The sequence below is a fragment of the Neodiprion lecontei genome, chromosome 4, assembly GCF_021901455.1.
Source record: "Neodiprion lecontei isolate iyNeoLeco1 chromosome 4, iyNeoLeco1.1, whole genome shotgun sequence".
In the NCBI taxonomy this organism is placed as follows: Eukaryota; Metazoa; Arthropoda; class Insecta; order Hymenoptera; family Diprionidae; genus Neodiprion; species Neodiprion lecontei.
This window is the reverse complement of record NC_060263.1, coordinates 9,228,413-9,255,582: the sequence shown is the minus strand read 5'-3', so window position 1 is coordinate 9,255,582 and position 27,170 is coordinate 9,228,413. Positions and strand designations below refer to the sequence as shown.

Genomic DNA, 27,170 nt, shown 5'->3' with positions numbered 1-27,170 from the left:
TCCTCCTTTCTCCATTGTCATCGTAAAGCCTGGCTGTCCTTTTGACTGTTCGGTGATATATTTAGATTTACTATTATTTGATTGTTACTTTTCATACTTATTACTCACTATCTGAATTTTATTTTGGTTCTGCAAGACATCAAAGTGTCCACTCTCTCCGTCACCGGTGAAGAGTAGCGAGAATTGTGTTCCATTTTGTGATCCGATCCGGTGTGGATGAACTTGTTCTTCGCGATACTCGATTTAACATATCTTAAAAATTTCCGCAGCTGCATATATTGCATTTTTATTCATATGTGATTTGTAATCACCAGGTCACCTAATCAGAGCACCGTTTGACTCATTACCTGTAATAAAACCCGCAAATGTAGACCAATTATCCACTATATTTGAAACGATACTCAGTCTCACCTCTGCGTGTCGATCTTGAGTGCCGTATACACAATACGCCAACGCGCGAAAAAGACAATTCCTGTCGGGAATCATCGTTATAATTTTCGTTTGCATGTTCATTTTTTGCGCGTCATTAACAGATACCTATAAAGATATTTGTCAAAGACTGTCATAAACAGCCGATGACAGCTGTCAAAGGGTTTGCTAGATGCTTTTTGTTTTGTTTTCGGTATCTCACCCCACCGCCAACTTCATGCGTATACTATTGTTATTATAATCTTTTTTTTACTATTGTTATTATAATCTTTTTTTACTATTGTTATTATAATCTTTTTCTACGTTCATTTGTTTGAAACTTTTTTATTAGATAGAGAGACAATGATTTTTTTCGATACCCAAAAGAAACGTTTCCATTCCACGACCGTACAAAACGTGACAAATTCGAAGATCCCTAGTTAATTCTGGAAGGCGGTGAAGCTTTTTCGAGTTAAAACAATTTATACTCCAATTTTCAAATTACTTTACTCCTTTCCAAATTGATAATGTAGGCCGTGTAGGACCTGAAAAGGTGGTTTATGTCGAGGAGTTGAAATCGTCCAGTTAAGTTGTGGAAAATATCTGCTGCCCTAAATAAGCTTAGTTCAAATCTCACACAGTTCCAGGTAGTATCGGTATCAGTTACGAATTCCTGAAAAATCTGCCAAATAAATGGTTCTTATTTTTGAACGTACTTTTCAATAAAGACCGGGAGGCAGAGGTTACATCACTCGACTGATCTGATATAATCGCTCTGTAAGAACAAAGGGGACCAGAATGACATTTCGAATTACCGACCTATATCCTTCGTGAACCTTATAACTAAATTCTTCTCACAAATTTTAAATTCCCGTCTAAACTCCTGGTGTGAGCCGAGCACCATATTACCGGAAAGCCTTTATTCAAAAGCGAAGGCTGGAAGCTCAAGAATGGAAAGTTAACCTCTTGAGAAAACCCCTCCCCCCATACCTTTCCACATAAAAAAAATTTTGTTCTTATAATTCTTTTAGGTCGGGCTTTTTTTTTTATAATTCGACCGGAATATATAGGTCGTGTGAAACTTTTTACAATATTGGTCATGTTCTGTTAATTCATATATACTTTTTCCCGACGTTGATATGCGTTTACGTAATTATCTAAAAACAAACTTCTTTTATCATGATAACACTTTCTCTTGTTTGTCTTTTTTTTTTTTTTTTTATTTTATCTTTAGTAAAGTCAACAGCCACCCTACTTTTTTAGAACTGACTCACCTGGCCATTTTCCTTCTCTATTTTTTCTCCCTTTTTATCTATGCTATTTTCTTTGCGTAACAAAATGTTTCGAATGATTTCTAGATAAACACGTTCGGATTGCAGAAATAATGAAAATATCAATTAAATACTTAGTAATCGAAACTTAACTTTTATTCTATACGCTTTTTGACAATTTCAATTATTATATGGGTTGTTTTTGGTCAAAGATAAGTGACGATTTGCAGTAAACATTTAAGTCTCAAACATCACGATCAATGACTGATTATTATTCCATCTGCAATTATTATGCAAATAAGATTATTCGCCAAAATAACAATTCTCCATAATTCATTCTTGTTATAACGGTTTGAATATCCTGAGACATGTTTTTGATCTTACTTGGTCACTGGTCCATAGAGAAACGGGTCTACTAAAAATTAATATGCGATATAGCAATAGTTAGATTCACCGTCGCGGTACGACAATTATTTCAATTATGTAACACGATTCTTACAACATCTATAGAACGATATTCTATACAGTATGAAACTGATTCTTATGCGGCGATGGTAAATCCAACTGTTACTATACCGTACTTGAATTTTTAGTAGGTATACCTTATTGCGTTGTGTACAGATATTTTGCTTTAATATCATTGTTCGAAGAAGCATAAAGTTTACCACATCTTAATTTTGAAATCATTCAAAAATTTCTAAAGAAGTAAAGGTGATTTTGTAAATCATTTCCTGTATGACTTGTTCAAAACTTAGTTTCGCTTTCTGTTTTTCAGAACAAAATTTATAATGTTCATAACTGAAAAACCTAAGGTTTGAAACAAACTTGTAAAATGCTGAAAATTTCTTGTTATTAGCTTTTTTTCCAAAAGTAATCCAACAATAGTTTGACTGCAGAAATAAAATGAATTTTTCGTTTTTCAGTAGTGAAAAATTCGTAGACAGATTAATTACCACGTGAAATTCTTCCATTGATAAATAAGCAAAATGAGCAACAAAATATTTCGACACAAGGAATTCAGTTATGTGAACTGTTGAAGTTAAGACGACGCTATAGTCAGTTCTTACCGACCGAGTGAAGTATCACTTATTTTGCCTATTACCTACGCTTGTGCGATACTAACGTAAAAAGCTATTGCTATCCCCATTCTACTTGCTTAACAGGAATTTCAAATAACTTGTTTTTCATGCGAGAATAACGCCAGGCAATGTATACTTGTAATAAGTGATAATTGAATTACAGGAATACATGACCTGCCGCTATTGTTGCACAAACGAAATTTTTTTTCAATTATTCGTACACAGTTTTGTATATAAAATGGCGCTATCATTAGCTTTTTTGCGTTAACGATACGTAAGCGTAAGTAATAGTCAAAATGAGTGATATTTCACTCAGTCCGTAAAGACTGATCATAGCATCCTCTTATCGCGATGGAAATAAAGTAGGTAGATATTGATACTAGAATGACAAACTGTTTTTTGCCATTCTGTAAAAATTTGACAGTTTAGTGGATAATTTTTTCACATCAAATTAGTTAGATACATTACCGTTAACAAATTCGCTCTCATTGTTAATACTTTTTGCTCATGAGGAATTTTACGAGTATACAACAAACACCTTCGCAACGTATCACTCATTTTAAGTTGAGTCAACAGCAGCTATTTTCTACACGGAATATTATCTAACGCTTTACACAATCATTATGTAACACAATGCGATCTCTCTGGAATTTGTATCAAGAAACTCGGAGAGTCTGTTGCAACGTACGGTAAGAAAAAAATTAATATTGGTGTATTGGTCATGCCGCAATAAATAGAAATTTTCTTCAACCATTACTGCCAATTCTATACAGCGATCGAATTTTTGTAGAAATAAAACTGTATACGATATTTTTTTGCACACATTGACGATTAGGTTCGAACAACTTATAATTTCTTAAGAAATTTAACTACATGTATAGCAAGCGTTGTGAGATCGTTTATGTCGGCAACATTGTTTGCTCCGTGTCTTCGTAGCAGGCAGCAAAAGTTGGCATCTAGAAATAGCACCTGGATATTCACAATACACGAGCCTTGGTTTCAGCTCTGCGAGCCAAGCTAACATAAGAAGAAGCCATTGCAAGTCACGAGGTGAAATCCCAGCCAGCTGTTGGGCAAAAGAGCCGTTGTAGAATGGTATTCTTTACTTCGTCCTATCAAGGCTTGTCGTATGCAGAGAAAAATGATTTGTTAAACCAACTAATTTGGTTGAATTAACCAACGTGTATTTATGTCCAATGAAAAAAAAGTATCTCCAACTATTTCTGTCTGGTTGAGCTTAATAGTGAACGATTTAGTTGAGGGAATCAGTTGACGCAAACCGACTAGTACTTGAACCAAATGAACGAAAATACAGTTGACAAATCCAACATAGTTGAGTTTAATAACCGATTTAGTTGACGGAGCCAATTGAATTAACCAACGTGATTGTTAATCAAATGCGTAATATTATTTTCGACAATTCGAATTTAGTTGAGTGCAGTACTGATTTATTTGATTCAGCTAAGACAACTGTAATATATTTACAAACGAAAAGAAAGGTGGTCCTAACCGGTACAAAGGATTCTTCTGAAAACTCGAATTATAACCTGCATAGGTCAATTGCGGGCTAATTTATAGGGCTTTACACGCCAACTTTATATTCGATTGACCATGACATTTTTTAATTTTATCAAGTATTTTTCCTACGTTAGTACGACCCCTGAAAACCTTCGACCAAAATTTTCAAATTTTTTTAAATCACTCGTCGTTGCCCATTTTCACGCAAGATTCAGAATGGAAGGAAGGTTTTTTCTATTCTTTTAATAATTTTTTTTATTTTTTTTTAGCATCTAGTAATTGCTGGTAGCATTCGGACAACAGAATAAGTTTATTTTTTTAGATGGTGAGTGTATTTTAGGACTAGCGGAACGATTTAAACAATCATTAAACAAATCGGAAATGCGGTATGTATTATAATAGAGTTTGAACAGTTAAAAAAATGCAAAAACTGTTGAGGATATAGAAAAAAAACGTTCCTTTACTACGAATCTTTGGTAAAAATCTTTTATTTCGAAAACAGAATTTTATTTTTCTTGTTTTTTACGATGGGTTTAAAAATTCATAGGGTAAAGACCAGTAATTGAAAGAATATGCAAATTTTTTTTTAGGCTTTCACAGGTCACACGACATAGAAAATTTTTTTTTATGAAATCAAGAGATGTGATGGCTTACGATTACAAAGTAGGCGTAGAATGAAATCCGAAGAATAAGTGGTAATAAGTGTTTGATTTCGAATTTCCACATTAATCCATTCACTTTATTATACAATCTTGATTTTCGTTTTTTACGATCTTCTCGAAATATATTGCGAAATATACATATTCAAAACATCTCAAAATCGTCCAAAAAGTGTTTCTTTACTCTAATAAAAACATTTTGAGTGAATATTTTCATACTAAAGTGAACGGGTTAAGAGAAAACTTTTCGGTCCATCTTAATTTATTTCAAATCACTCAAAATCAGCTAAGTTCATGAAATCCGTGCTTAAAGACATTTTTAGCCGATAGCATTTTTTTTTTTTTTAAGTCAATCAAAGTTGTCGAAAGATTTCGCCACATTTCTTTTTCTCAAACATTTTGTCAATATATATCAACCGCCTTTGAGGACTTTGTGAATTCTTTTGGAGTCGTGTAAAGTAATTTGAAGTTATGAAGAATAATCTGTGATTGAGTCCTCTGTAATTCTGTTTTCGAAGTACATCAGAATCTTTCGAATTCGAGAAGCCGTTTGCAGTACGATAGTTCCCATGTCGATTGGTTGCACTCCTCTTATTCATCACGTAATAATTAATCCCCGATTTCTTGGAATTTATCGTACAATTAATCCAACATCAGGCATTAATCCCCTTTTATCCTTCATGGTAAATTAAATTTTTTGTTCAATATCAAGCCGTAACATCGTTATGTTTGCAAATTTGCGGGGGTTCCACTTGAATCGATTGCAAGTATAGATACTTACGTGTAGATATTGGAGTGTCATATGAGATAACGGTATTGTCGTTATAGCTATTCAATCAGATATTCTGCCGAAAGTCATTACGAAGGATAACAATCGGACAATAACACGCCTGATAAGCTACGTATACGTAATTAAAATGATCAGCATTAATCCGATAGCGACAAATAATTCAAGAATAAGCCGCTTATCTTCGATGTAAGTTAATTATCGCATCAGTAATCGCCTTCGCTAGACTACATAATATATTATTGATTAGAACAATATTTTTTCGATTAAAATTGGATGAAGACAATAATTATATCCTACATTCCTGTATACGATAATTATTATTTTTCTTATTAACGCCCATATATCTCAGCTACAACGCATATTCGAGCAGTTAGGCCTTCCTTCCATATTACAAATTCGTTGTGACGCATGAGTATACAATGTATTTCATTCGAATGGCCGTTGTAAGTATCTCAACCACTTGTGCCAAAGTCACCCTGTCTTGGGGTCACTTGCCCATGTACCAATTATCTCAAGAGCTAAATCAGCTCGTGCAGAATGGTGACCACACCCACATATAGAACAGATTACACTCTCTTATATCACCTCAACAGCAATTTTTTTTTTTTTTTTACTAAAAACCATAGAAGAGAAGAATGATTATACATATCGAGGGTTGTGAACCAAAAGGGGGTCCACAGTTTTTCAGTATTCGACGATTTTACTACCACAAGGGCCTATACAGAAAAATTAAGAAAAGCCGATGTAACCCGCAAGTCGAAAAAACAGTGGTTACGACTTTTTGGGTCTTAGTCCTCGATATATTTGTCTTACTATTGGCTGTTTGACTTCGTATGTCAAAATGTAGGCGGTCAAAAATAGCCATGACCTTCTGGTCAATCGATCTACATATCATTACAGCCAACAGCTCAACTCCTTATATACAAGGTGAGTGCGTTTAATCGCCGAATATCTCAGGAATGAATTGAGATAAAAACAAGTTTTATACGATTTTTGAAGGGTTTACTGGGGGAGAAACATGATTTTGGGTCGACTTGTGGTTTGCGCCATTGTTGGGATTTTGCAAATAACGTCTGATTTTAAGTAAGAAACACGTATTTTGAATGATAGCAGCTGACAGCGAGATCAAAGACAAAGTCAAATACATGGAAAAATAGTACATTTTATAACAAGGGAATAAAGTAAATATTATTCCCAGGCGTAGGTTTACTGCCTGAACGAACGTAGGAATGAATAATCGGCTTTATTATCCTCACGGAAAAAAACCCCAAATTGGGTGTAAATTCGTACCCCTAACTTTTTTCTTATGGGAAATTAGCATTATCTATCAGTCGGGAGTACGAATTTACATACAAGTTGGATTTTCTTCCCGTGAGAGTATTGTCTGGCATGTAGGATTTTATTCCCGACTCAACTATAATGGCCACTTTATTGACTTGAAAAGCGAGGCAAAAGTAACATTATATGATTCCTTCTTATACTTTTCTCCTGCATTTGTGGTTAAAAAATTCTAATTTGCCGCTTATTTGCGAGAAAAAAGTAATACTTTTCTCTAACTAATGGGGTAACCACATTATTCGCATCGCTCAGGTAGTAAATCCATCCCCGGAAAAAATAATCTTCGGCTTTATATCCGTGGTGCATATATGATTTTATTCCTGACTTAATTGTGGCCACTTTATTGGCTTGAAAAGTATTTACCCCAATGGCGGGAAAAAAGTATAAATTTTGCGTTTTTTTTTATGCGTAATCAGGAAATAAGTACAATATACATGTTTTTTCGTTATATTTATAGCAATTAGTATAAAAGTAACTTTTTCCCCCGTTGTAGTTTTTTATTGCCCGCTGATCATAAAAGTGCTACGTTCGTCCTGGATTTAGAGAACTTCTAACGTAACTGACTAAGGAGAAAAATTAACTGTTGCAGTTGCAGATTAAAAATCCCGCATGTGTACATACATTGTCCTCGCTTATTATATCTATAGCGATGTGATCCATATTCAATTTATGCATGTATGTAGAAATTTTTAAATTACTGGAATTCATAGTCGCGATTTGTAATCAGTATCGGTATTTAAATATTGTCTGCGTAACACTGATACACATGTTTTTCTCACCTAATTTACAACAAATCTTATACATCTCAGCGAGTGTTTGTACGTCACACACAGATATGTCATATGAATAAGCTAATATGTATCTAAAAAATCAAGGGCAATCTAATAGTCAACACTGCCAATGATAAGTGATAATAATTGATGGCCTACATGTCACCACCAACAATGATTAGCTGTTGAGCGTACCATTGCAGATAACTACATCGAACTATAATTAGTCGATACTGTAACTGCCACTTCAGTTGAAATGCACGTGATAACGCTTAACGCAAATGTTGTCATGCTTGATTTTTATCAAGAGGCAAATGTTAACAACTTTATTGTCTAGGTAAATGGAGTTTTTCAACTGTTATTCACTTAGCCTTATCTAACGTCAGATTCTTCACATATCTTTAAGAATCTATTTTTGTATTGTGCAGAATTTCTTCGCCGTTTGACTTTCATCAAACTCGTTTTTTTTTTTTTTTACAGGTATTCGTTTCTCAATGGACGTATCGCGCGATGAGGTAAAAGCGTTGTCCGCTTTGATGACCTTCAAGTGTGCTTGCGTCGACGTACCATTTGGCGGAGCTAAAGCTGGTATCAGGATTAACCCAAAGCTATACTCAGAACACGAATTGGAAAAGATCACGCGAAGGTTTACCCTGGAACTTGCAAAGAAAGGATTCATTGGTACGTGGAAGTCAAATTAAATGACAGTATTATCGAGTAAAGGTCAGTAAGTCAAATAGATCTGTGTAAACATAGTCATACAAATCTCAATTTTTTGGAACATGCAATGAGTACAAAGCCATTTCTTTTTGTACTTGCTCAGTCATATGAATTATTTAGACTTCAATGCCTAGTTAAAAAATTTATATAAGATCCTGTTCCAATTTCTCATGGAACGAATCGACGACGGTAGAATCTTATTGGAAATTGTAATAGGAACTGATGGAATTCTACTGGCATTCTCAACTGGGATTACATTTACTTTCAATCAGTGTGCTTGGAACATACTTGTAATAACATCTTATGTGTTAGGCTTCGGGTTAATATTACAATAAATACGTAATATTTTTTTCCAGGGCCTGGCGTGGATGTTCCTGCTCCTGATATGGGAACTGGTGAACGTGAGATGTCTTGGATTGCAGACACCTATGCCAAAACAATTGGCCACTTGGACATCAATGCTCACGCATGTGTAACTGGAAAACCCATTAACCAGGGTGGGATTCACGGGCGAATCTCTGCCACAGGACGCGGAGTTTTCCACGGCCTTGAAAATTTTATTAACGAAGCAAACTACATGAGCATGATCGGTAAGAATCCAGAAGTGACTTTTCGGGATACAAGAATAGAATCATTATCGTTTCGTGTCTTGTTGGTTTTTTTTCTTCCTTGACACATACAATAATCTTAGATCCGAGCGTATAAAATTTTGATTCTGTTTGTATTTGAACCGTCCATTTCCTATCACTCACCTATTTTTCAAACGTAAATATTCAATAACGTTCAATTTTTAATCCCCTTGTTCAACTGCAACACGTGTACAACAAGAATGCACGTATTTCAGGAACAACTCCCGGCTGGGGTGGCAAAACCTTCATCGTTCAGGGCTTTGGTAATGTAGGTCTTCACTCGATGCGTTATTTGCATCGTGCCGGTGCTGTCTGCATAGGTGTTATTGAACACGATGGATCCATCTTCAACCCTGAGGGTATCGACCCCAAGGTAAGATTTATTAGAAAGTTTTGCAAAGGGAATTGCCAGGTAGTGAGAACAACTATATTCTAAAATCACAATATTTTTTGTAATTTGTTTAAATTTCTTCAAAGTGGCTTTTTCCATTTATCCAAATTTCAGCCTCTGAATACGATGTAAAAGTTGAGGGATGCAAATTGACAGAAAACTGACAAATCTTTCAATATCATCTATAATTCCCACCCTGTATCGTCGTCTAACTTGTTTCTGTGAAACATGCTATGCAATATGTTTTTACAATATAATCATATTATAATTTGTGTATGTAATTCAGTATTCACTGTCATCACTCTTTATCTATATTCTATAATCGCTGACAGTTATGGTATTTACATCGGAGCTTCGTTACAGATATCTGTAAAATGATGTGAAGTTGATTTGTGATATCATTCCGTTGAAACAAAAATTTTGCTATGCTCCAAATAAAGAGAACACGAGTATACATAATACATGCACAGTGCACCGATACTTATACAAGTGTGTAATATTATAAGTTTTTTTTCTCTTGCTTAAAGCAGTTACGATCACATCTCAGCACAGAACACAAAACCATGAACGTATAGAAATTCGACAAAAGCATGCTCACAAAAGTCTACCTATATCAATGTAGTCGTAACATTCAGGCGTCTTAATTCGTAGCAATTGGAAGATTATCGCAACGATACAGGCTCCGTCGTCGGTTTCCCTGGTGCCAAACCGTACGAAGGAGAGAACTTGATGTACGAGCCTTGTGATATCTTCATTCCGGCTGCTGTTGAGAAAGTCATTAACAAAGAAAACGCTGGTCGTATTCAGGTAAATACAAACTTAAATAGTATAGTAAGAATTTGTACTTACAGCAATTTGCTCGACATTTATAAAACTTAAGTTGGTAATGTTAATGTCGAGAAATGTTGAAAAAAAACTACTGTTTTGCAAAACATAAGAATAACCGAAGGAGCTGGTTTTACAAAATCTGAGTTTGTTGGTACTTTATTATAGTTTAGTCAATTTCAGATAATTCTAACGCTGCAAGTCAACACGTTCTTCCAAAAATATGTCGTTACAATAATGTTATGAACTTTAACTCCACGGAACTTTGAATTTATCATAAAGAGTTCGTAGGAATACAATAAAGCAGCATTTTGGTATCACATTTCTTAAGAAGCTAACTGACTTCTATGCATTTTGTGTAAACAGGCGAAAATTATTGCTGAAGCTGCTAATGGCCCCACTACTCCTGCCGCCGATCAAATCCTTATCCAAAGGGATATTCTTGTGATTCCTGATCTCTACATCAACGCTGGTGGTGTGACCGTTTCCTTCTTTGAGTGGCTCAAAAATTTAAATCATGTCTCGTATGGGCGACTTACATTCAAGTACGAGAGAGAGTCCAACTACCATCTTTTGGGTAAGTTATCTCTACTCTCATGAAAAGGAAAATGTCTACTATTTTGTGCGCAAAGAACGTAACTGTTGCAAATGATCAATTCTTCACTGCAAATTACTGTGCAAATAATGAACTCTTCAATGATAAATGATTATAAGATCTTATATGATAATAAGATATTTACTATGTTTTATAAGACCTTATATTATACATAATACATTTAATATTTGACGAAGTATTATAATGATTTTTTATACATAATTTCATAGCAGATTTCATTTGAATTGCGTATACGGTGCATGTATAATCAGTAGGTAAAATTGCTGTGAAGAAATATTCAGCAAGATCCTCGTTTCATCATATTAGACTTATTTTTCCAACTTATGTAACAATGGTAATTACCTTTTACGACCCTGTATGAATTTCATAAGATCAGGCGACCTCTGTTAAGATCTTGCCAGATTCGATTGAGATGGTATACAACATTCTGTTCTCTGAAATTGAATAGCAATGGTGAATCTCGCATAGTAGTGTTTGGGAGTTGGGGAGTGGCGGGGGAAGGAGGAATCCACCCTACTTTCTTCCTCCCCACCCCTGTTCCCCTTCCCTGGGCTGGCGGGACAAGGTCCATTGCTTCTCCTTGTCTTGATCTCGATCTTTTGGGCGCTGGAATCTGGTGATAGTTTCACTACGTATCACCAGATCACCATCTCCTGGAGACGAGAGCGGATTCCAGCATCTGAAACGTCGAGATGAAGACAAGGGAAGCAATGGACTTAGTCCCGCCAGCCACAAGAGGAGGGCGGAGAAAGAGGGAGTAAGTTGCTTATCTCCCTCCACTTCTCACCTCCCAAACAATACTATGCTATACAACATCCTTATACGAATTGTCGACAGCATTTGGTAATAGCTATTCAAGTTTTCCGTGTGCACGCATTTTTTTTGTAACATTGAATGTAACTCAGTTTCACAATGTTTGTAAATTAGATCGTCATTAAATATTGCCTCAGTATTAACCAAGTATTGTCACATAATTGGTAAGGTAATTAATTCTCATTTTCAGAATCTGTTCAGGAATCACTTGAACGTAGGTTCGGACGTGTAGGTGGTCGAATCCCGGTGACACCCTCAGAATCTTTCCAGAAACGTATTTCCGGAGCTTCAGAAAAGGACATTGTACATTCTGGTCTTGATTACACAATGGAGCGATCAGCAAGGGTGATCATAAAAAATTTAACTCACGATTTATGTTCATGATATTTGTTGGTCATTTCTCATTTGCTGCTCAATGTATGTCTTAGCTTGGGAGCTTTTAACTATTTTGACTTTGCCTTCTTCACTATAGACATAGTCAAAATCTAACAAGCTGAGTATGCATGCATGTATTTTAGATTTTTCATTCTTCAGTCTTCAATTGTTCAAAATAGATGCCGCAACAGATAAATCGATTAATAACAAGTATTCGAGACAGTAATATCTATATTAGGGTGGTCCTTAAGAAGGTCATTTTTGAATTTCGACCGGCCCGTCCCCCAAATCGGCTCCAAACAATTCAAAAATATTGCCCTTATTTTTTCATATTTTTATCTCAAGTCTAATTCTTGCCCCCAAGAGGTTGAATTTACGTATTAAACCCTTACGGAGGCACTTCAAATCTACGCAACGGATTTACATGAAATTTGGTATAGGGGGGATTCTTGGGTCACTAATTACGAATCTGAACTGAAAATTCGAAAACTCCTGCATCTTTGAATTATTTGAAGCCGTTATGGGGGGGGGGGGGGGGGGGGGCGTTGAAATTCAAAAATGACCTTTTTAAGGACCACCTTAATGTCTATATGTAAAAATTGAAGAATTGCCACTCATATTGTTCGGTCCCATTACCAGCATAAATTGAAATTTGAATTGTCTGATTATTGTTTGAGGGTATGTATACATGACGAAATTGTTACTTTTTCAGGCCATCATGAAGACAGCGATGAAGTACAATCTTGGATTAGATTTGAGGACAGCTGCGTACGCAAACTCAATTGAGAAAATCTTCACAACTTACTCGGAGGCTGGACTCGCTTTCTAAGCACGGATCAAGTGCGATGAAATTTTTGATCTATTTCATCAGTCAAAAAATGAATTACTTGGCATCAGATATAAGTTACCCAGGGAATTTAAGGAGAATAAGTCAGTATTGTAAATTTTTTATCCGCACGCCATTTAACTCACTTTAATCTCGATATTCATTTTAATGTGTGATTTATACGCCATTCAACTATATACACAGTGTGGCGTATATTTCTTGTGGACGTACTCATGTGCCATGTGATAGTCAACGATTGATTTTAAAGCTACAGAGAACGTTATGAATAGCAAAATAATCATATTACACACGCTTTCCCACTTTAGTGTGTTGTTTCTATTTTCCTTGTTGGACATACTGAAACACAAAGATTATTTTTTTGGCGATTTCCTTTCATCCCACCATCGCCTAATTATGAATGCATATTTTGCTATTCTAATGAATACACGACAATTTTCAAAAATACGTAACGCAATATTATTTACATTCATTTACATTAATTCTGTAGACAGGATGTATTATAACGAACAGTGACGATGTAACAGTTGAAGTATCATGTTAATAAAACTTACTCTCTCGTGAACATTTGCCAGTCTTGATAATTATTTTCTTAAGCAAACTTAAAAGTCTTTGCATTGAAATTCGTAAGCATTGAATTTCCGAAGAAGTACATCAGTTTGTATGTGAACATTTTTTGAACTCAATGTTCGTTGATATTTTATGGAAAAATGTGTTCTTCAATTTAAAAATATGAAATTCCAGGAAGACTGTAAAACACTTCAATATCATATGGATAAATTTGCGTTATCTTTGTCCAGGGATTGAAAAGAGATGCAAAAAATCGTTTGGTATACGAATCCTTAATAGAGAAAAATTTTCGGAGAGCAGTTTATTCAAGTTTAGGTCAGGTCAGACTCTTTCAGTATCCACATTGCAAAATTTATGCCAAAGTTGTGTTTGATACTAATTGGGACAAATAGACAACGGGCAAAATCGACTTGTAATTAGAATAATTGTATCATCTGTAAACTGATACTAGGCCATGAAAAGTCCAAATACCTTCTTTGAGCAGCATCGGAGGATTGTTCTTCAATCGTTTATTGCCAAAAGTTCACGGGCACCTTTTGGCGAATTAAGAAGTTTAGTCTTCATCGTCAGCCATCGCTCGTGAAGCGCCGTACGTGTTCTTAGAAGAGCTTTCTAAACTTACTCTAACCACGAGATTCATGCAATTCTTTCCATTTATTAAAGACAAAAAAAAAGACGAAACAAAGGAGATTACGTACATGTATTTATTAGTAAAAAGTATGGAGGTAGACCGTGAAAACTGTTGTGTCGATAATTTGGTATTGATATTTCACATAACTATAGGTATATAACTCTACTACGGCGGAAAAACTCTAATAATGTAATCTTGAACAATTTTTATAGAGCTTCTGTGATACTTCAGTGCTGTATCTGTGGTGACATAAATCGTTAAAGTTTTCCATTAAAAGTTACTGAGGCATCATTCCGAAAACAGTATGTGAATCGATTACTACTTTCGTTAGCAACATATGCTTAGTGAATCTTCGTATAAATTGTATTTTCGAACTTCAAATCTTTGCAAGTTAAAGTTGTCAATGATTTTTTAATGCGTAGCGTAATAAAGATTACGGCCATTGAGAGGCTGCCGTGGTCTGTAATTCTCTTTTTCTGGCCATTTATTACTTATTTTCCTGAATGAATCCAGCTGCAATAAAAGTGCAATAGATATAATTATCGAATGCTTGAAATGTAACACAATATGGTAATAAATGCGGTAAGTCCGTATTTATCTCATAAAATTAAAATCTTAGTAAAAATTTTCCAAGTTTCATAATCCCTTGCATTTGTTATTACAATGCTTTCAAATGTGTACAGACCATGGAGGTAAAGAAGATACAAACCTGTTTCTCCGATATAGTAAGTGGACTGGATGATACGAGCCAGGTAACGATTTCACGACATGGAGGAGTTGTGAGGGAGCCAATGTAAAAGACGTAGTCATCTTGAAAGGTATGGTGCAACATTGCTAATGGGTAGGGAATCACTGGAATCCGTACGTTTAGTTTCTTATGAAGCTTGCAAAAACTGTTTTCGAGCAAATTTATGCCAAGGTTTGGCATGTCACTCATCTGAAATGAACAACTTCGTATAATCAATTTAATTAAACGTTTACATGCTAAATATCTTAATGCGAGTTTTGGCATTACTGCTGTTCGGCGTAATGTAACAGATTTTTCTTCTGGCATCCGACAATTTACAATTCATAAGATAGTGCTTGGTATGAAAATTGATTGAAATCTTTTAATATCTTGTTTGCTTTGCCGGTACCATAGTATAAATTGACAACTTCTTGCAAATTCTAATCAAAATCATCGCCTGAAGATTGCTAACGATTACTAAAAGATATATAAATTGTTGAATGGTAAAGGGAAATTCTCTTTTATTCCTCCGTTCAAGAGTAATCCAAAAACATAGGAATTCACTCGAGTATAGCATCACATCGACTGTTGATTAATTTTTTCTATAACTTCTGACTAATCCAAACGCAGAAGTGTAAATTAAAAGGTATTTGTGTCAATATAAGTTCGCGCATTTTAATCAATTCATATCACTGACAGCAAAAAAGATAGCGAAAAATGAATCAAAACAAAAGTGCTTGCACATTTTGTCGCATTTGACTGGCTAAGCGTTCCTCAAAGATTTTCAAGTCACTTTGATTTTGTAAAAGAATAACAGATTTTTATAGATATCTTGTACAAACAGAAACCCAGTCCTATTAAAAAAGTGATAGTAGAGTAATTTTTATAAAAATACCTTACGATAAATGACTGTAGATCACAAATAGCATTTAGAAAGTCTAAATTTCAAATCTAGCAGCTCGGTAAACCCTGGTTAAAATTGGACTTTACACATTCGGACGGTAAAAACAGAAAACCATATTAAAGCGTAAGGTTAAAGTTAATAACGGTAACGTAACACTAAATATTGAGGAAATATCACTATTTGATAATTATAGATTAAGTTTGAAGGAGTTTTTTTTGCTTTGCTTTGAGACGGTTTACTGGATTTCAGATGATACTTAAGTTGCGAAATACCGGGTTCACCTATTATTGTTGTTTTTTGTTTGTTGCATTGTTGCAATAACGTTACTAATTTCAACTCCATAGTAAAAAGTATAGGAGCATACAAATTTTCAGTATAAGTAAAGAGCTTTTAAATTTTTACGTTTGAATAGTGTGTTCTCCATTTTATATACGAAATTTTTCAACAGGAAATAAAAATCCGAAATAAACCTAATATGAAAATGTTGATATTCGGTTTTTGATCCGTCACTACGAAGCCGTGAGCCCGAATTTTAGAAGTTTAATGTCAAACTGGAAATTTGTGACTCCAAGAATCATCAGAAACTAAGTTTCACGAAAGTTGCTCGGTTTTCTGACAAGGAATTCAGTTATCCCAGATCAATCTCTTGGATTTCTATCTAGTTTATCACAAAACATTAATGGAGTAAAAATATCCCCTAAAAATGGACACCCAACGGGGTGATTTCTTCAAGCGCTTGATGTATTTAAATAAAACCAACTCTGATATGTTTCCATTCTGAATGAAGAAAAAAAGAAAAAAACACGCGTCGCTTAGTCTTTGATGTACTACGATATACATGAACTAGATCAAAATCGGAGAGATTGACCTCAGGTACATTGCTTGTGCGTTTTCGGTGCCATGTCTGATTCGCAATTGTAGATTTACAAAATTTTACAGCTACATATAATGTACACAGCGTCTCGATAAAGAAGCAAAATGCAGTGATTGTTATTGTAAAAATTATTGAATTGTATTTCTCTGTTCTGCTCTGAAAAAGCGAATTTTTTTTTATAATATCCAATATCTGTACGTACGACCTTGTCTTACGGTTCGTTAGAATTTCGTGAAAAATCAAAGTGACCTTAAAATCATGGAGGAAATTGGCCTAAAGAAATTTCACCAATACCCCTAAGCTACCCCTTCAAAGCTGAATAACTTTTATTTCAAACATATCTGCATGCTATAAATTTCTCTATCTGCGGAACGATGCGTGCGCCTTATTAGAGCAACCGGAGTTACAGCGCATGATCAGGTTGAGCATGACGTAAGAAAATAAGGTGAAACAATGCGCATACGCTTTACTTGAACCAATCAGAAATCGATCGAAGGTGACGTCATATAAGTTTGATATTTTGTCCTTTAGTGTTTATGTTATTTTGATTTTGCAACACAAACTAGCTTTTGCAGCAAACGGAATGTACGGAAATAAAGAAGTAACCTCAAGTAACCTAATTATGTGATTTCTGTGACGTCATCTTGGCTATGCGCGGACTGAGCGAAAATCGGTCTAGAGTTCTGACACACCTTACATCTCTCTTTCTCTCTCTTTTATTACGGTTTCAGCTCGGTGCAAAAACCGCGTAGTCTATCTCTATCCGTCTATGGGCGGGATACGATCACGTTCGTATAAACTACGACCGTAGATACGATGGTCAACCTGCAACGAGAGTTGTGACGTCGGTTGCTTGAATAAAGGCGCACGCATCGTTCCGCAGATGGAGAAATTCACAGTATATCTCTATTCGTTGTGACATTTGCGCAGTAGTTAATTGATGAAATTGGGATATATTCTGTAGGTTTATTTTCACCTCGAACAAAAAGGCAACCACTGCTAGACCGTCGTCGTGTTTGAGTGCCTCGGCGAACGTCTGGTAATCTCTCTTGTAGTGAACCATATGCATTTCCATTGGAAAACTGAAAATTCAGGTGTCGCTCACAATTAGCATTCTAAGACAGGAATTTAATGAAATGATTATAAGGGTAACGGTTCGAGAGCTTTGAGAAGGTATTTTTCAAACTTAGGTACTCATGATTGTAAATTTTGAGGACCTTGTTGGAACGATGTAAACCATAATGAATTTCACGAGTTTCTATTAAATGAGCAGTCAGTTTATTTAGGTCATCCGCAATATTTATTATTCAGCAACGAATGAACATCATTCTGACAGGTGCAAATGTCATTACTCTTGTATCATTAGGTACTTGAACGTACCTCTTATTGTCGATTGTGTGTTCACTGCCAACGGAGTCTCTCGGGCCCCAATGAAAGTGAAGCTGCGAAAAAGCATAATCTCCCGTAAGAGGACCTCCGCTTATGAACGGCGTCATCGCTTTTTCCCATGAGCCACTCAATTCAACTGAAATATAAATGAGTAATAATTAGATAAAACATTTAAATATCATAACATTAATAAGCAATTATCAGATAGAACTTATTCAGGTATATTAAGATTTCGTCACGATCAAATGCAGAGTGTCAGACAATATTATATTATGCGCAAACCCCTCAACCTTGACATATCAAACACCAAATTATAATAATTTTACAGTTATACGTGAATGATAAACGATTTTTTAGTCTTGACATCACGAAAACAGAAAAAATGTTCGAAGCTGATGACGAATATCCAAGCGGTCTTCTCCAACAAATTAGTCCCCACAACTTCGGACAAGCAAACTTTCAGGTAGGTAATTGCATATTGATTTCTCATGTCAAATCGCTTTAAAGTGGTTACAAATATATTATATTTGTTAGTTTTTAGTTCACACTAGGTTATTTTATTGAGAAACTCATTTTCCACAACTTCATTGCAACGGTATTTTTGTTGTTGCCATTAGTCAATTTGATATTGCTGTTTGGAGGATCGTAGAGAATATAATTTTCGTATTAAAATAAGTCCTAATGGAATGAAATTGATAAAATCTATTCGTTTTTCAACCATTTTAAAGTGATTAGATATAAAAAGTCGATGTCTAGGCTCGGGTTTGTAATTTTAGCAAAACCTTCACAACTTGCAAATACTTGAAGTTGATGAATTCTTAATGTGTGACTACCTCGTAATATAACGAGTAAAAAATATTGATTCTCAACTCGCCAACTCTTTAAAATAACGTAATATCGGCTAATTAACAACGTAATGCAGTAATGCGGATTAAATTCAATTGCTCATATTATTCTACTCTTGTCTGCTTAAGTTGAGTTTCTTTTTTGCTACCAGTAATTCACTGTTACGTTGGCGAGGCCGGTAAATAGCTGCAAGTACATGTAGCAATTGTATATTACTACCTCACAGGCGTAACCTACTCATAACTTGTACAAATGCATTCATTTTTATTTAATAATGTTTTAATTTAACGCTACAATGTAGTGTTTAAAATGTTTGAACAATGGTTATTTCCATGGTCATATAATACTATAGCGAAAACTTTCTGACAAAGTTTTCATAAATTCTGATTTTCTCTGGCCTTATTCTAATTTATAATTTCACTTAATTCGAGAACTTTTAGAAATTCGATTCGACAGAAAATTTTTAGATTTCTCATGAATTAGTCAAAGTTTTTGAAATCCCTCAAAATTTCGTTAAAAAATTGTCCGAAATATTTTTTCTCCTTAACGTGGAATCGAGCATAGTTCGTCCACTCAAAAAAAAAGTGACACCATCATTACAATATTTCATGGTTACTTATATTTTACAGTGATTACGAAATATTATTCGTCAAACAAATTTTACTTTAACTAAATGATTTCTCATGGTTACTACGATTTCATATAATTTTTGAAAGTCGCTACAATTTATCGAGGAGTTTGTAACCCTAAATGTCTTCTCATGACTATCAATATGTAATTATGCAGAATTTTATTTTAATATTGCTGATTTCGCGGTGATAACGCAACCGTATTACGAAATCATTTCGAATGATATTGACACCATGATTACTTGAGCGGACAAATCCCCAGAATCAAGGGTATAAGTTCAAAAATATGCAACGTCTATTATTCATTCCGGCAATTACTAGGCAAGCAACACCTAAAAAACTCTTTTCCACGGCATGAAGCTTTTTGGTGGTTTTCGACAATAAAAGAAGTAATTATGTCGATCATTGAACCAAAAAGATGGGCATTTTTTCCCGCTCACTTAAGACTTTTAGAGTCCGATAATCGCCACGCGATGTTCAAAATTAACTCAGAAAAACGAGCATCTCACGGTCATCGCATTCTGAAAATCTGGCTTCCCTAATAAAAACCGCTCAACCTTTCCATCGAATCGCCAAAATAAATTCGCAGTCTGTGAAAGCCTCCGAAAAAGCTTTTACTTCTGTGAAATAATTTTTATACAATATACACCATTGGTCATATTTTTTTTCCGTCGACAATAGAGGCTGTAAATCAGGATGGAAATTTTTTATGGATAATCAAATAAACGTGTTTCTTGTTAACGATTAGGCCTAGACGTCTTAAACTTGGAGGATATTTATATAATAAGGTTGGTACAGCTGATGATATATCTAAATAGAGGCAAAATCAGATTTCGGTACTTGTATTGCTTACCTATAATCGGTGAATTTACCCATATATTTTTAACGTACCTGAGTGTCCGTTATCAGTGATTGTCAGATTCTGTGGGAGGTTCCAGTACCCGGTCCAAATTAAACTCGGTGGCACATCCAGAGCAACAAGTTTGTTAGATTCCAGATTCACTGGGGATTGAAATCTGCCAGAGCATTCGGGACTGTCTAGAGACCATTCCTCAGGATGACTATACGAGAAGTGACCGGTATCACCAGCAGGCTGCTTTGCCTCAATCGGCGAAGAATTTCCATTTGTCGTACTGACATCGGGTTTGTCCTGTCGCGTTGATGGTGGATCTTGCAGACCAAACGGTACCAAGCGTGAAACTTCTCGTTGAAATAGTCCCATATTGCCTCGTGTCTGTGGCCCCTGAGAACTGAACAAATAGACTTTGTTTCCATGATCCTTGAATTCACCCTCTCGTTTTTTTTCCGAATTTCCATGTGTCCCAATGTTTTCCTGTTTTCCCCGCTGCTCTTTGTATTGTGTTTCTTGTACTTCGTGTGTGGTCTGTTTTGCTGCAGGAACTAACCGTATTTCATCGTCTCTCTGATATTCGGGTTCTTCCTGCGAATACTGGTTCTGATCAGTCTCGAGTAGACCATCATCTTGCTGCGTTTCCGGGTCTTGATAATCTTCGGGATTTTTCAAAATGGTCGTTAAATATGCCAGAGTCCATGAATTTGAATGGTCAGCGTTACCTCGATCGTGACCAAGGACGTCTCCCGCACGGTCATTTTCTTCTGCCCACAAAATCGCTTCACTATAGGGATCGTCGATCAGTTCCGGACTGTCTGAAACGTGCCAGCATTTTAATGTCGTCGGTCTGCCTTTCTTGCGTGAAATTCAGAGCACTAGAAATTTTGTTTCAAATAACTCTGACTGTTAGTTATCGTCCCTTCATTCTATTAGTATACAGAGCTCCATCGAAAACTCCTTATCACGAATCGTTTTCAGGCTTATTTTTCGTACAACGCGACTTATATTCACTTTTTACCTTGTCACGATCAAATGAAATACTTGCGGGCATACATAGTGTTCCACTACAAAATTAGACCTAAACAGTGAGCATTTTCGGCATTGAATAAAATACCGAACTCTTCTATGAAAATCTATCGAGTAACTACCCAGGTATCACATTGGACGAGATATGGACTATCATTTGACTAATTAAATCTGACATAACGTCAACGGATGAAAAATTTGACTTAGAGTTGGCACAAAGTTGGCAAGACGGTGACTGTTTGCTTGAGATAATACGATAATGACTGACAATAAGCCAAAAGTCAAAACTGGGTTGATCGCACGATGTCAACGAATGTCCTCAAGATCGTCAGAACGATCAAGAGAGAACGTCAAGATCATGGTAACCCAATAAAAAAAAAACAAAATTGAATATCGTAAAGAGCTCTCCATAGTCAGAGTGTCTACAGAACCTTGAAGACCTGGAAAATCTGGAATGAGCCTTGAATTTTTTCAGAGCCTTGAAAACCTGGATGTAGCCCGGAATTTCAATCCTGAGCTTGAATTTTTTCCATTGTCTTATTTTTGAATATGATTTAGGTTGTTAAATCAATTACAGACCTGTGAATACATGAAAAGCCAGTCGAGAATAAAAAACTGAAAACAATGCATGTTACGGTGAAGAAGTTAGTACGTTTATCATGTCACGAATAGATTATTTATAACTAAAATAATAGCTGAACTCTCTTGTGATAATATTTATACTTGATGCGTTTATTTGATAGTGTAGGTGATTGGTAATTAAATTTTTTCTCTAGGCTTCCTTGGGTAGCTTCCATTTTGATAACCGCAGAATGCGTAAATGTTAACAATGCAAGCATACCTATCAGTTTTAAGAACCGAATCGTACTCGGTTCTGATATGTCGTGATAGTATAAATTAGGGAAATGAAACAACATTATGTACAATAATTAGCCGTGTTGTTTATGCGATGCGACTATAAGCACTTGAAACTCCAAAGAAAAAAATATTCGGAAATGAAAATTGTTCAATACGAAAATTTTTCAATTCCTTCCTGGTAACCCATATTATATTCAGTTCGGCGGATATTATGCATGACCTGAAATTAGATTAAAAAAATGATCTGGAAAACCTGAAAAAAGCCTTGAATTTTTAAATACAAACTCTGTAGACACCCTGACAGTGAATGTAATGGGATTTAAAAAATTTGGTAAAACTCGAAATTTCAAAATTTCGCTCAACTATTTTTTTCCTACGGTATATCAATTTACAGTCGATATTATTAAATACCAATTGACAACCTAGCGGACATTTGTGATGCTATGGCTGATATTTAGTTAACTATTGGGTTAGAATGCGCCTTTTTCATCGGTCTCAGATTGATTGACTTCATACTCTGCTAGTGATAAGTCAAAAGTTCGTCCTCATGTGGTACTTGGGTATATAAGCAAAGAAATTGATGGTACAAGTAAAAAAAAAAAAATAATTAAGGTAGGCTCAAATAGAACTTGATTTACGACAATCAATACTTTTTTCTTGGAACATCCAGCAACTACACCGGTACAGGTTTTAGGATATTTTAGTTGTATTTGCGACAAGCACCCGTAAAATTTTGAAATTTCAAAGAGCTTATTAAAATCTTGTCGTTACATCTTCAAAACTATTGATCTAGTTGTAAAAAAAATATAGGCTCAAACCTGTTCAGATGTTGCAGCTATCCACAGAAAAAAAAATCAACATCGGTTCAGTAAAACTTGAGTATAAGCGAATATACGGATAGACAGACAGAGAGACGTTTAGTTTTACATAATATCAATGTGGAGAAGAGATAGAGATAAAGATGTAGAGATGAAACTCACCTGGAAGGCGCGGAAAATTTTCACGTTTTGAAAGCACATGAGCGGCAAGAAATGATGGTGTGTTTAAACTAATGGCTAAAAAAACTCCGAACAGTTTGATCATCGTCGCCTCTCACCAGTTGTATGGCTATAAAAGTTATTAATAATCACATACACAAACACTTTTATTCAAGTCATTAGTTTCTCCATCAATAAAAAAAAAGTATATCCCATTCCTCCTGCAAATAATAAGGTATAATTACATTTTTTATTGAAAAATTTTAATTCAAATGTGAACCGCGATATGGATGATGTAAGCTTTAAGTTGTTCATTCTTAATCAATCAATTGATTATTTAACACATTGAAACACGTGACTCTTTACAAATTCCAATTCTATTGTGCTTGCATGGCGTCAAGTGCATAATTTTTCATTATTGCTTGTTGCAATTAATGTGTCGGAATTTTGTTGGGACTGGAGATTTCTTTTACCAAAACTTTCGCGTTCATTTCATGTGGTTTGATATTTATACTTTAAATATCCATGTTGTCGATCCTCTATGCGTGGCCGTCACTCACGTAATTGTTACGTATGGTGTACCACAGAATATCGATATAACCACATGAACAACAACTATCAAGATAATGACTGATTACGTTTCCGGTAATCAGATGAAAATGTTAACAGTTCTCTTCAAGTCGTTATTTCGAGGCTACTCCATGCCTAAAATCAACGATCCAAAAATCGTAGCTCAGCCACGTGGACCGAATATAATTCAGAGAGAGAGAGAGAGAGAAAAAAGAAACAATTTCAAGTCGCACACCCACACACGGTCACGCAGAATATCTGCAATAGTACAAGGATAACCACAGTTAAATGTTGCGCAAGGTATTTTACGTAAATGAGCTATAATTCGCATGAGAATGATGACTGATCGGATGAAAAGTCCACGCATAAAAAGCGCTTTGCGTATATATACGCCTCGTTTTGTAGTAAACGGCGGTGATGTTTGCATAGTTGAATGGAATGACGCTCCAAAATGATTTCCGGTTTGTGTAAAATAATTCGAACACAGCCGCTTAGTATCACGCGGGAGATTCATGCCCAATTATCCTTACCACGTTGTAAAAAATTCGAAAACATTAAATGCTAAAATTAGTTACCTACCGTCTAGTGAGTGCAAAAACTAATAATTGCTTTGTAATCACTTCTCCGTAGTTATAAATTGAAGCCAGATATGAAACTTGAATCTGTGTATGTTTAAATTGTTGAGGTATAGTTCGTTCGAGTCGGTTTTTTTTTTTTTTTCTTTGTTTTTTTTTCTTGTCTCTCACGTGATTTTGACGTGCCAAACTCGTTCTCCTTATTAGTGACGATACTCCGGTGAGCTCAACTTTTTTTTCATTTCACCTGATTAACATTCAGCCATGAGATTACGCACGCATACTATTCAACAATATCGAGATAATTTAAATATTGACGTAAATTATCACGGGAAATTATATACATGTATTATAACGATACGGGTTTGTATTTTTTGATGGTCTCAGCCTTGTTTACTTGATCAAATTTATAAACCGTTTTGAATAAAAATTCAATCACTCGATTCAGAACTAACATTCCTATGCTATGCTCTGTGCGAATTGTTTGATAAATTTTGCCTCGTAATGGGTAACTAAAAAACATATCAAATTTGTCTTCAATTATATGTTTGAAATGAAAGGTAATCTTTTGCGTTTTCTAAAGAGGGTCGTTGACTTTTTTACATAACGAATGCCTAAATGACGATTAATTTTTTATACATCGTTCGTTGTCGGATGTTAAATTTTTATTTTACTGCTACGGGCCGTTTGCGGGTCGACAAATTGACCGTCGACTTATGGGCTTTGAACGCGTGGAAGAATTGATATGTGAGCTTAATTGACAGCTAAATATGATAAACCGTATATTATCGGCAATGTACACGTTACTTTGACGCGGGTACCATCAAACATCGTCAATATTATGTAGGCTAATAGCCTGTCAATTTTGGATGTTTATCGCATTGTAGGTCAACCAATAGTCCTGTCTAAATCTGTCTTATTTTCTTGATTACCAATCAACGTCAAAGAGAATAATTAAATACATAAGGATATGCATGTTCGATGAGTTTTTCTTACAATTTTAAGTATGCTCATTCTGCTTTAATTTTATTTTTCCCGTCCATCCTATACGCAACGTTATAATATTCAAACTTTCCCGAAGAATATTTATTTTGTCTTTTGCCATAAATTTACCCGTCTGGTAGAAAAAAATTTAGATCATAGAAAGATGAACATACTGAGATCAGCAGAACAGGTTTCGTAAATGAGTTACGTTTCTCGCAACCCGAATATCACTTTCAATTTTACTTTTTCATAATAATCAGGAAGCTCAATTGTGTAGCCTAGAAAGAATGTATTAAAAAAATCACAGAAGACTTGAAAATTTTCTCTGAATAGCTAGGCGTAAGTTAAATAGATAGTTTTAATAGAGAAATGTGTTCAACTTGTTACATCTCCATCCCCTCATTGAAACCGATAAAATTTTGCTGAAGAATTTATTTTTCGATTCGCAGTATCAGTAAAAATACTTCACTTTAGGGTTGAAAATAGGAGCTCCTCTTCGGAATTGCATTTTAATTACGCTCAATAGAAAATTATATTGTGGAAATTGGTGATTGGCTTGGCCAAACGATATTTTCTTTTTTTCAATAAGCAGTCAGTCATTTTTTTATCATAATTAATATCGGTACAATGCTGTAACTTGACATTTAAATCTTTAACAATGTCAAAATGATAAAAAAAAAAAGCGTTTCAGTGACTTTGTAGAAAATAGCTTTCTAAATAAAATGAGTCATCGTGCAGTGAAATCGGAGGAATCTACTAGGTTTGTAATAATTTCCAAGCGATTTAACATAAATCAATTTACTAGGTATGTATAAAGTACAGGTCTGGAGATTTTGAAAAACAGAATCGTAATGTGAAGAATATGTTTGAAAATTTTGTTTTAATAAAAAAATGTATTAGATAATTCCGAATGAAGTAAATAGTAAATTTCATTTACAACTAACGATATTTAACACAAAAATCTCTTCAGTACGGAGCTTAGTGCAGTTTTGAAAATGAATCGTTTAAAATACGACACACGAAACCAAAGAAAACACACACAAACACCCTTGAATTGTTGATCTATGAAATTATAATTTGCACATTCCAATTGACCTGAAATTTAGATTTTGCAATCAGAAAACCTTTAAAGTATAACACCGCTTGTATGCAATTGTGCAACCGTACGTACACATGATCAAAAGTCGAGAAGTGGTCAGCTTGATCAATAACGATCATAATATCGTCGAATATTGCGAAGATAGTATGCAAAATTAAGAATAATACTTTCTAGGATTGGAGTATATCTGTGTATATGTTCAATACCGTGTGTGTAAGTTTCACATTGTCATTGAGAAGGAATGAAGGTGAAAAAAGAAAGCAATCGTGAAAGAAAAAAAAAAAATAAAAAAAAAATAGATCTTGTCAGACGAACAAACCAAGAACATCTCGCAATGCACGGTCTGCCAATTTGGTGGCAGCATAGATAAGTGGATAAACCATTTACCGGCAATAAGTAATGACAAATCATCTGGTACAATAATCAGTAAATTACTCACCACGTACAGTAACGGTAGGAATAGTGTAGCAGCAACAAATGCTCGAATTGTTCTTCCTACGCCGAACAGAATTTCAAAATTAAAAATTACTATTTAATCTACCAATAATCCAAAGAAGCGAAACGGTAGATGTGGTAGCAGCGGCTAGTAGGATAACCAGCAAGATTATGCGA

General features: G+C 35.0%; 2 protein-coding genes across 6 annotated transcripts in view; one reads left to right on the top strand and one right to left on the bottom strand.

The window, feature by feature from the left end:
• LOC107222976 (glutamate dehydrogenase, mitochondrial) overlaps positions 1–13,611 on the top strand; it is a 26,585-nt gene extending 12,974 nt beyond the window's left edge. Inside the window, exons 2-8 of the mRNA XM_015662532.2 lie at positions 8,314–8,514; positions 8,910–9,143; positions 9,398–9,555; positions 10,225–10,380; positions 10,765–10,975; positions 12,018–12,172; positions 12,915–13,611. Coding sequence (XP_015518018.1) covers positions 8,314–8,514; positions 8,910–9,143; positions 9,398–9,555; positions 10,225–10,380; positions 10,765–10,975; positions 12,018–12,172; positions 12,915–13,031 — 1,232 coding nt within the window. The 3' untranslated portion in view covers positions 13,032–13,611. The remainder of the gene's footprint in view (positions 1–8,313; positions 8,515–8,909; positions 9,144–9,397; positions 9,556–10,224; positions 10,381–10,764; positions 10,976–12,017; positions 12,173–12,914) is intronic.
• LOC107222979 (carbonic anhydrase 7) lies at positions 13,415–27,170 on the bottom strand. 5 transcript variants are annotated; one of them, XM_046739264.1, is made up of 9 exons: positions 26,998–27,169; positions 23,334–23,460; positions 21,192–21,284; positions 21,023–21,125; positions 20,508–20,866; positions 18,133–18,277; positions 17,729–17,834; positions 14,957–15,184; positions 13,415–14,760 (listed from the first exon to the last, which is right to left on the bottom strand). In XM_046739264.1, exons 2-9 carry the CDS (start codon positions 23,434–23,436, stop codon positions 14,659–14,661), a joined length of 1,239 nt encoding a protein of 412 aa, XP_046595220.1. In that variant the 5' UTR covers positions 23,437–23,460; positions 26,998–27,169; the 3' UTR covers positions 13,415–14,658. The 5 variants fall into 5 exon arrangements, with proteins under 5 accessions (XP_046595220.1, XP_015518022.2, XP_015518023.2 ...); XM_015662536.2 differs by having other exon boundaries at positions 20,508–21,125; positions 26,998–27,170; XM_015662537.2 differs by having other exon boundaries at positions 21,023–21,284.

Coding starts and splice junctions, on each gene's coding strand:
- LOC107222979 (XM_015662535.2), bottom strand. CDS start 23,436: ATGATCAAACTGTTCGGAGTTTTTTTAGCCATTAGTTTAAACACACCA. Junction 15,185..17,728: donor TGGTTGCCTTTTTGTTCGAG/GTGAAAATAAAC, acceptor TGTTCATTTCAG/ATGAGTGACATGCCAAACCT. Junction 14,761..14,956: donor TTACTATATCGGAGAAACAG/GTTTGTATCTTC, acceptor CTTTTATTGCAG/CTGGATTCATTCAGGAAAAT.